The sequence below is a fragment of the Notothenia coriiceps genome, unplaced genomic scaffold, assembly GCF_000735185.1.
Source record: "Notothenia coriiceps isolate Sejong01 unplaced genomic scaffold, NC01 NC01_scaffold00037843, whole genome shotgun sequence".
NCBI lineage: Eukaryota > Metazoa > Chordata > Actinopteri > Perciformes > Nototheniidae > Notothenia > Notothenia coriiceps.
In genome coordinates, this window is record NW_011370544.1 from 281 (window position 1) to 10,700 (window position 10,420).

General features: G+C 40.0%; 1 protein-coding gene across 1 annotated transcript in view; it reads right to left on the bottom strand.

Annotated features, from left to right (window-relative positions):
- Positions 1-967: 967 nt before the first annotated feature.
- The window catches only part of tm7sf3 (transmembrane 7 superfamily member 3), a 13,265-nt gene continuing 3,812 nt past the window's right edge, over positions 968-10,420 (bottom strand). The window contains exons 3-12 of the mRNA XM_010797357.1: positions 8,004-8,154; positions 6,152-6,272; positions 5,048-5,219; positions 4,773-4,950; positions 4,309-4,395; positions 3,350-3,430; positions 3,116-3,268; positions 2,709-2,809; positions 2,186-2,348; positions 968-2,099 (exon numbers count right to left, since the gene is read on the bottom strand). Of these exons, the coding sequence (XP_010795659.1) occupies positions 1,846-2,099; positions 2,186-2,348; positions 2,709-2,809; positions 3,116-3,268; positions 3,350-3,430; positions 4,309-4,395; positions 4,773-4,950; positions 5,048-5,219; positions 6,152-6,272; positions 8,004-8,154 (1,461 nt within the window). The 3' untranslated portion in view covers positions 968-1,845. The remainder of the gene's footprint in view (positions 2,100-2,185; positions 2,349-2,708; positions 2,810-3,115; positions 3,269-3,349; positions 3,431-4,308; positions 4,396-4,772; positions 4,951-5,047; positions 5,220-6,151; positions 6,273-8,003; positions 8,155-10,420) is intronic.

Genomic DNA, 10,420 nt, shown 5'->3' on the forward strand with positions numbered 1-10,420 from the left:
GAGGAGATTGAACCAGACATAGAGGACGATGTCTCATAAATGGAAGACAACAGCGATCCAGACTATGAGCCTGACCAACAGTCAACAGACCAGGAAGAGCCCCCTGAGGGAGAGGCTCCAGAGGGAGAAGCCCCTGAGTGAGAAGAACCCTGAATATTTATTTGTTCTCTAAATGTTCATTGAGGAAAACAGTATCAGTGTCTTATTTTATATTCATCACAGTGAATGCAGTGAATGCTGAACTTGATGGACCCACTGGGGGGTCCGGACCATGTACTTTAGTTGAACATACACAATGAAACACTGACTTGCTTTTATCAAATCAATACATAATTGGAACGGGAAGAATCTCAGTTACAACAACAACTAAAGCATTTCCATCTCCAGTAAACACAGCCTACATGGCAAGCATTTTTATAATATACACTAATGTACAGTAAGCACTATCTTTGAACTTACTGCTAAATTATAAATTCATATATAAATATGGAATTCACCCCTGGTGTCATGTCTGTTACCCCTTGATTGTACTTGCTTTGACTGTTCAAATGAGATGTCAACCATCAAAATTGGATTAAGGGGTTCCAGATATATCACTGTGCAAAACACACCAGTCAATTTTGACCGAAAATAGTATGGGAAGGGGGGTATGACCTAACGCAAGAGAAGGGTTCAAAGTTGAACGGGATGGATAGAGCAGAGGAGGAGTGTCAACAGTCATTCATGTTAGCGCCACAAAAGAGCTGATTAGCTTAAATGCTATCAGCTGTGACTGTTGAACTGAGAACATTCGAGAAAGACTTTCACTGAAGTGACACAGGAGGAAAAACACAGGTGTAAATAATTAAATTAATTATGGCTAAAATCTATTTAGCTAATTTGCTTCAGGAGCTGTGCTTTCCCCCCTCCCCCTGCTACACAAAGTCAACAACGTTTTCTTGCTATTCACATTATAGCAGCACCGAGATCTAATTCATTTTACCGGAAGGCATTTATTAAATATCAAAACATGTTAAAATTACAAATTCCTATTGACCTTTTTTCATAAACATCTGTGATTATTGCTTTGGATTTTGTTTAAAAATAGTCACGAAACCAAATACAATCTTAATCTAAGGCTTAAAGACCAAGTGGAAGGTTTCACTTCTCTTCAGTGCATTCAGGTCTGAAAGCTGGTGATTTAAAAGCATTCACAGACGAACAGATATCCAACCAGTAGCGTTACAGCTTGAACAAAAAGAAAAACAGTCAAATACAGTGTGCAAATTCCAAAAAGAGACTGGCAGGCCTGCAAAGCTGCCCGTTTAAACACACATGAGAAAAAGGCTACAACATTCAGCATGAAGGCTTAGCCTATACATAAAAAAGTTTGCCAGCTTTTTTTCTTGTTGCTTCTGTATGACCCCATCAATAAATATAATACTTTTCTTTTCAAATCAACCACAGTATTCTTAATTAAAGGCCTGAGAGTGTATTTTTAAATATACAAATGCAAAATTGAGCAGAAAACTGTCTTGAGATAAAATGCCTCGCTTTGTTAGCAGTTTGTGACTTTAGTGCAAGAAGCAGCAGACACCATGAAGCGTGGACAGCTACAGACAATCAGCTAGAGTTCTTTAGTTCTTCTTTAATAGTTTCAGTGATCTTTAAAATGTCATTTAAGTGTTAAATAAAAGTGGTATTAAGGACAAATGGTCACAGTCTCTAGATTTTAAAAATGAAATCTGAAGAGTGTCAGTGGTAGAATCCCTCTTGGCGTCAGTATTCTTTCTGATCTGGGACAATACTCCTCCAGATTACCAGGCTGTAAAAAATGCATCCCAGGAAATGTGTGTGTTTGGGGGATCACAGGAGCAGAGGTGTGTTTTCTCCCACCGACTCCATCCTCTTGGTGAGCTGCCGCACCCGGGCGAGGAGGCGGTTGGGCAGGGGGGGGCAGTGGTGGCTCGGGTCCAGGACGTTGGTCTTGCGGCGCTCGCGTTCCTGCAGCCACATGAGGTACGGGCTGGGGGGGAAGAAGGGGCGGGAGCGCTCTCGGTACAGCTGCAGGACCATGCCCGACACGCCCAGCACCACCCACGCCGTGATCATGATGTAGTCTGAGGGAAGGAAAAGAACAGACGGTGTTAAAGACAGAACACAATTGAGTCTAAATACGTGACTGACACTTTTACTGAGAACTCGCCGACGGCTTGGAAGGGTACGTCGGTGAAGACGGCGCTGAAGTTGTTGTTGAGGAAACGTTTGAGGATGTTCAGGCTGATGTAGGACAGGCTGGTGTAGATGTAGGCGTTGACGGCCAGAACTACAGCGTACGCCCCGACCACGCCACACGTGATGATGTTACCCTAGCAACAGAAAGAGAAGGAGGTATTGAGTTATTTGATGCAACACAACACAAATCTGAAATGTCAACATCTTAAACCTTTTTTTATAGCTCTCTGTTCATGTCTGTCATTTTTATTTTTCACAGTGAATTGAAACACAAAACATAGAACTAATGACATGAATAATACATCTGTTTCCTGGTAATCTAATTTCAATATAATTGTCTTTTTTATTCCCGCTAAAGTTTGAGTATCATTATACGATTATTATATTTTCTTACTTTACCCAACACCAAGTAATTCTTAGAACTTCCACTAGTAGATGCGGGAGTAAAGAGCTTATTTTCACACATGCTGTAGTGAAATAAAAAAATGTGTCACCTCTCTGGGCCAACGCACGAAAAAGAGCGGGACGATGAGCATGATGCAGCAGAACGTCACCCAGAAAACTGCGTCCGAGCGCCTGAACACATCCAGGTCACCTGAGAAAAAACACAAATACACTAAATATATTTTATATTTAAACTTTGTGTCAGTGATTACTGATTAGAAACTTTAAGGTACTTTAAGGCTGTTAAAGGCATCATTTTAAAGACAAACACCAACAAATATGGATTAAAGGATTACATTTAGTCTTTTTTTTTTCTTTTTTTTAAATGCTGTCTTATTAAATAAGAGTTACATATATTTGGATATTGTGTGTGGGGGTGTATATGTGTGTGTGTGCATTAGAGCCACTGAAACTATAAAAAAAGTTGCTTGTCATGTTTCGGGAGCATCTGACCCACCGAGGGGAGTGAAGAGGACGGTGGAGGCGATGAGGAAGCCGAGCATCAGTCCCACCACCACGATGCAGGCCATGACTGAACCGAAACGCCACCAGCTCATCACCAGCAGGACCCCCCCCACCACGCCGATCACCGCTGACACGGCGAGACACACTGCGCACAGAGGACGTTCACATTTTGACATTTCATCGCAGGAAGAGATTGGAATTGATCGAAGTGGAGAAAGAAACTCACTGTCGTACTCCAGTCCTGTCGTCCTCGTGACCAGCACAAAGAAGAAGAATGTCGCAAAGCTGAATCCCATGCAAAACAACTCTGCATGACAGGAAGCAGAAAAGGAGAGTGATTAAATACAGACTGAAGAAGCAGTACAGACATGATGTTTATTCACAAGGTGCTGCTGAATCATATCCCATCACTCTGTCTCCTCCAGTTCTACAGCCGGCAGCAGAGCCAGGTCACGGTTCAGTTTGGAACAAATACGTTTCTGCATCACGTGAGAGGCCGGCCAGGCCAGATTCGCTTTTTTATTCTAATACTGGCAAAACCTTTTTCAGCCTCTAGGGGTCCCTCAATCCTAACAATAGTGAAATCTTTGGTGGTAGGTTTAAAGGTGGTGAAAACATTGAATATATAATTCAATATAAGATATAGAGTTAAAAACCATCACGATCTTAACAGTGTATGGTAAACATGTGGTTTCAATCTGGATAAAAAAAGTCAGTTTATTACAATATCTGCTCCATGCTCAAAGGGGATACAACGCCATGACAGGGGACCAGAGGAAACACATCGTTACCTTCATTAGTGTCAGCACTACCAGTCGTTTTTACGTCCCTACGAGGAAGTTTAAGACTTGCAAACATGACCTCTGACCCCGCTAATCTATTCTGTTGACCCTAAAGTGGACTGAAAGAGCCGAAAATAGGAGGGAAATAGATATTTTACTTTAGAGAAAGCGTTTTCCCAGGCTTAATAATGACGTGATAAATGAGGTGGAAACCTTCAGTTACACATTCCTCCATGTTTTGTTAGATGACAAAGATACTACACAAACAAAGTATATATTCACTTTGCGTTAGTAAGAGGGGAAATTGTTGTCTCCTGGAAAATTAATGCTATACTTGAAAATGTAATATGTATATTGGGATTACACAGAAATGAATCGCATTAAGGGATGTCAAACCACTCACCACATTTGAAGAACCGATGCCCAAAGAAGCAGATGAACAGGCCGGCCATACCAGCGATGGTAAAGAACACCTTTGTGGAAATCTTCCCTAAAAATGTATTAAATGTTCAATGGTACATTTTCATTTGTCAATAACAGCATTCTTTCTGATTAGTTAAGCAAAATGTATTCGTGTATCACAAGATTATTTCCTTTTTAAAAGTTGTTTTATGAATCGATTGGCTGATTTTAAGATGTTCATAATATCAAGAGACAGGCTGAAAACTAATTTTCAATGTTTCATGCATAATGTTATTTAAACTGACGGATCCCATGATTAAAAAATACGGAAAATAACATTGATGGATCACAAGATTGTTCCCTTGTCAAAATAATTAGGAATAAATCGACCTGATTTGAAGATTTTCACGATATATTTTGTTGATGCAATGGAATTATAGAGGAATTTCCAGTGTGTCAGCTCACCGAGTGTCTGACATCCGTCCAAGGTGGAAACAAAGCTGCAGGCGTAGGTGTGTGAGGGGACGTAGGAGGCGGAGGTGTTCAGCAGAGGGTCTCTGACCACCACGGAGTAGACCACACCCTGACCAGGGATGGAGGTGAACACCACCATGCTCATATCTGATGATAACAGGGTCATGACCTGCAGAAAGACGAGGGGTGTTCCTTATTATTATTATTATTCATATTTAGCAGGTAAATACTAAATAGAACCACTGATGGTGCTTTTGGTGTCTTACCAGTCTGCCGTTCTCCATCATGCCCTGGATGTCGGCCACGGCCTGGATGCCGGTGAACAGGCTGCGCTCTGATAGGTCGTTCTCAGGCAGGAAGTACTGGTAGATGTCATACTGTAACCGCCAGCGCGTGGTGGCTTCTGTGGAGATGTCACAGGGGGAAGGAGTTTCCCCCCTGATGGAGAAAAAGCACCGTCAGGACTAATCTGATTCCTGTTTGCTAACGGTTTTTTTTCAAGGCTCTGTTGTGATTGGTCAACCACTGAGAGATGTATCGCCCCATAGCCAATGTGTTAAAGAACCCCAAAGAGTAATATAGGGCCCCTTTAAATATATGATATAAGGAGAAAGACTCTTAACTCTGTGAGTAGGAAGTATTTCTTAAAACTCACAATATCCTGAGCTATAATAAAAAATGTCTCTTATAAATAAAGTCAATGATATTTATGTTAAAATGTTGTTTAACTAGCACGCTGAAGAGGGAGTGTGAGAAACAAGTGGGAGCACACTAAAACTGAAACTTCACTTCATGTTGTTCTTATGCAACATCTTGCTTTCTAAAAAGTCTGTGGTTCAACGTCCCACTGTGTGAACCACACATGTGACAGAAGAGGTGTTTCATACAGAAACCTTGATCTCAATGAGTCATTTATTCATGGTTAAATAACTGTTAACAAAAATGTAACACAGCTGGGGTGTTGTGATATATGGTTGTGATGTTGATCATGTGGAAACCTCATCTGATATAATAACACATCACACCAGTCAGACACGTCAAACAAGTTTAACTGCAAGCTAGCCAAACCATTCAAAACTAAATGTGGTGTTCCAAAAGAAGAGCTGCTTCAGACTGTAAGGTACTGACACAACAGGAAATGATCCAACAAGATAACAATTCCTCTGTTTATCTGCTGCTTAACGTTGTTGGTACGAAAAACAGGCAGACAATCTTTAGAAAAAACGCTGGTACTGTTAGCTAAAGCGGAGGAGGGGAGGCTGTGTGTGTGTGACAGAGACACATCACAAGATCTTCAGTAGATGAACAGTGGATAGGTCTTGCAGATGTTGCTGCAGGCTGAACAGGAAGTTGAGAAACAAGTGTGTTACCTCTCGTTTCCTAAGTTGGCTGGTGCGAAGCGTATCTCGGTCTCGTAGAGGTTGTAGTGGATGTAGACGTTTGGGTCGATGTCCAGGGTGAACTCTGTGTTACAGGCTCCAGGTAAAGGATCTGAAAGAGAACAGATTCAGTATTAAAGGCTGTATCGGGCATGTCAGGTCAACAGAAGACAAAAACACTTCCTCTAGTGGCACTCTGCCAGGTCGGGAGCATTCAGGGTGAATCAACACGAGAAGGCACATGAGCAACCAGGCACAATCGATGTTGTTCCTTACTCAAAATCCCAGACAACACAGAGTTTAGCCTGTCTGCATTTTCTCATGATTGTATCAGATCAGGGTTCCTGTAGTTTATGGCAAGGTTTAGGTATTTCTAACAATGTTTTTAATGCCACACCAAATGTATCAAAAGAGCCCAAAAACGATTTGCATTATACACACCTTGCCTTGTACGCATTGCCTTGTATCAGGGGCGGATCTAGAAAACTATTCATGGGGTGGCAGGAGATTTTGAGGGGTGGCATCCCCTGGCAGAAGTATATGCTGATTTAATCGCAGTCATATCAATTAATTAGGGCTGTCAAACGATTAAACATTTTAATCAGATTAATCACAGCTTAAAAATTAATTAATCATGATTAATCACCATTCGAACTATGTCCAAAATATGCCATTTCTTTATGTATATTATTGTGGGAATGGAAAGATAAATGAAAGAAGGCGGATATATCCATTTAACATACAGTATGTATGTATGTTTATTATAACATTGTTCTGTGTGTCAAAATGAAAGACAATCCACACACCTATCAATCATCAAACCGTGGGGTCTTATTTCATTACGTGTTGATTTCTATCAACACGTAATGTTGTATCGATGTATATAGAGATGTACTACAGCAAAAGTATTCTCCGTCTGGACTTCCTGCAACAACACCACGCCGCTATCACTCTGCTATCTTGATTCTATTGAGAAGACGATCACTACGTGACAAAAGTTTTGAAAGCCGTTTCTAGTCTTCGGTATTTCCAGACAAGTGGCTACTGAAATCAATCTTACTAACTGCTGTCTGTGCAATTTACTCGGCGCGAGTTGGCGGACTTTATTTTGCTTACTTTAACATCATTTTTCATGGTGGGGCTAAGCCATTTCTTGGTATGGCTGTAGCCTAACCCAGCGCTGCCACTGGTGGGATGTATGGGCCGGGCCATTCTGCTCATGCGTTAAATGCGTTAAATATTTTAACGCAATTAATTCAAAAAATTAATTACCGCCGTTAACGCGATAATTTTGACAGCATTACAATTAATGTTAACTTGGAAAGCCACAATATTTATTTTAACTCAATAACATTTGGTGACATTGTTGTGGCACATCAGTAAAGCCTTAAATATAAATATATAAGGTGGCAGACTTAATTTAATGAATTTTAACTGAACAATAACTGAATGAGTTTGCCTCACTCTTAGACCAGCATGGGTACCAAATCTATGCAGACTGCTGCAATAAGTATATTAATTAACTGTCTCGTCGATGTTTGTCTAAATTAATATCATACTATTAACAATCATATTATTCCTATCAGCTGTCAATCACTGTTATGATTCACATATTCAGTGTTATTATTAAATAAACTATATTTTTTGGAGGAGTTAATGATGAATAAATAATAGAAAATTACAAAAAAAAGAAACACTTTTTGATGGATGTGGATGTGGACATCCCAATCAAAAAGTATTTTTTTTAATTTTCTATAATTTATTCACGTTCTTGACTTTTTTATTACTTGTAATCCTAGAAATAGAATTGAATACAAATAATTTAGAAAATAGAAAAAAATACCAGAGCTGGAGTAGGGCAGGATAACCCCGGTGCCCACCACCGTGTCTCCGTCAGGAGAAGACAGGAACAAAGAGAGGGACACTTGTCCCGGCAGGAGAGCCGCCAAGAGCCCCGAGTCCACTGCTGTCAGAGAGGTACCCGGGCCCGGGATCTGAGGAACATGTCAAATTTAACAGTGTGGTCAAAATAAACACGAAGAAAACAAGACAAACGGCCATGCTAGCAGTTCAGTGAGGCTCGCTAAATGCTAACACTAGCATGGCAACATTGTCACAGTGACAACGCTAACTAAAATGTTTACCATCTTGTTTTAGCACGTAGCATTCAGCCCTTATAATAAAGCACAGCTGAGGTTGATGTTGATGGGAATGTCATATTCTATCATATCAGATATTTTGTCAGAAACAGACCGAATTCTGACCTAATTATTGTACCCGATAATTTTTTCCACAGATTGCTAAATACATTTTATAATCCATCCTGAGTGGGATTTAGTAACATATTTCATAACACTCCATCTTATTATTCCCATGACATTTACTACAACCACAAATGTCTATCCCTCCTCTATCTCCTCGACAAAGTCCAACCAGGCAGTTTTCTACACTCATTTCCACTCAGCTAACGTTGTAAAGGACTGATTTTATGATTAATCCTTTGAGACGGTGGTAAACAAAAAGTCAACTAAGTTCTTGTGACTGGAAATCTAAAAATGGTGCGGACGAACTAATGCAATGAAAGGGAGTCATTGTTTTCACATGCGGAGCTCGGAGGAAGTTCAGATAAGTCCGTAGGTTCAACGACAAGGGAAGTCATGTTCAACAAAACCCAGGATATGTGTGATTATCCCAACATGTCCCACTTCCTTATTGCCTCAGAACTCCATAGTTGTTGAACACATCTGATCACTGAGCCAATGAGTAGTGACTATCTTTTTAAGTAATCTTTTTAGCTTGTTTTTTGAATTTTTTGCTTGTTTTTTACATTATGTAAATATCTCTGATGTGTTAGCATTATTTTGTACGATGATGTACGTGATTAATGTAGTGTATTGCTAATGTTGTTACAGTAGTATGCCTGTCAAAGTATCAACACGTTTTAAATGTGATTGTGTAACTAACTAGCGTGTTTTAGTCTCTTAGTCGACTAACACTGCCATTTTTCTGCTAATGGATCTGAATGGTGCAAAAGCTCCACTTATAATATATAGCTTACCAGAAAGTTATTGGAAATAACTCATTAAGCAGAAAATGGTGATGGCACAGGGCAACAATATATCTTCCACATATTTTTCTGTGAGCATAAGCTGATTTACTGTGTGACACTGAAGGGTGTGTGTGCCCACTACCCACAGACAATAACTCCATTGTATGACACACGTCTTGACGTTGTTGACAGTCAGAGCTGGAGTAAGTAGAGATAATGCTTTCTTTGCAGTTTCTAATGTAATTTCTCTAACACACCACAGAGGTAGAGCAAATATAATCACAAGCTGGGATGGGTACCAAAGTCAATTGAAAAAATGTATTGCTCAAATAGTGAATATGCTTTCAATGGCAAATTTCCAAAGCTAATGAGTTAATCTTTTCAGTGTACGGGAGCCAATAAGCATGCTTCACTAAGATGTAATCATTGTGGTTGGCTGTCTGACCTTACACGTACGTCCGGAGATGTGTGTGTACTTTTTTTTAGAGGATTGATTTGAGTGTGCATGAAAAGCAGCTTAAAAATAAATACAAATCTTGAATTTTAGAAATGTGTAATGTTCAGCAACTGGTATTTGAAGTCAAGGTATCGCCGTACAACATTTTAGTTGTGACAGTGAAGTATTCAAAAAGTATTGGCATCACATTTTTCTTAAAAGCAGCCGAAGGAAAAGCACTTGTTGTGGGAATGTCCCATTTCACAATCATACATATTAATTTACTGGATTATTATTATTCATGCATTAACTTATCATGAGTGCTGGTAGATGTGGAGCTAATTTAATTACTTTATATACCACTGCTACATTTCTGAACCTATAGTTATATATTATAGTTTATGCTTTAGTTTTTTTATATTTTGTAACAGCTACTAATCCTAATATTTAAAGTAACTAGTAACTCATTTCGTTAAATAAATGTAGTGGAATAAAAATGATAGGCTTCTGAAATATAGTGGCGTAGAAGTATAAAGTAGCATAAAATAGAAATACTTAAGTAGAGTACAAGTACCTCAAAAATCGTACTTAAGTATAGTGACTTGAGTAAATCTACTTTACACTACTGACAGAGTGCAGTGTTTCCCCTACCATTGTCTTGGAGGGGTGCTGCGCCCCGCCAACGGAGCCCCGCGCCCCGCCAACGGAGCCCCGCGCCTCCCCAACGGAGCCCAGCGCCTCCCCAACGGAGCCCAGCTCCCCCCCAACGGAGCCC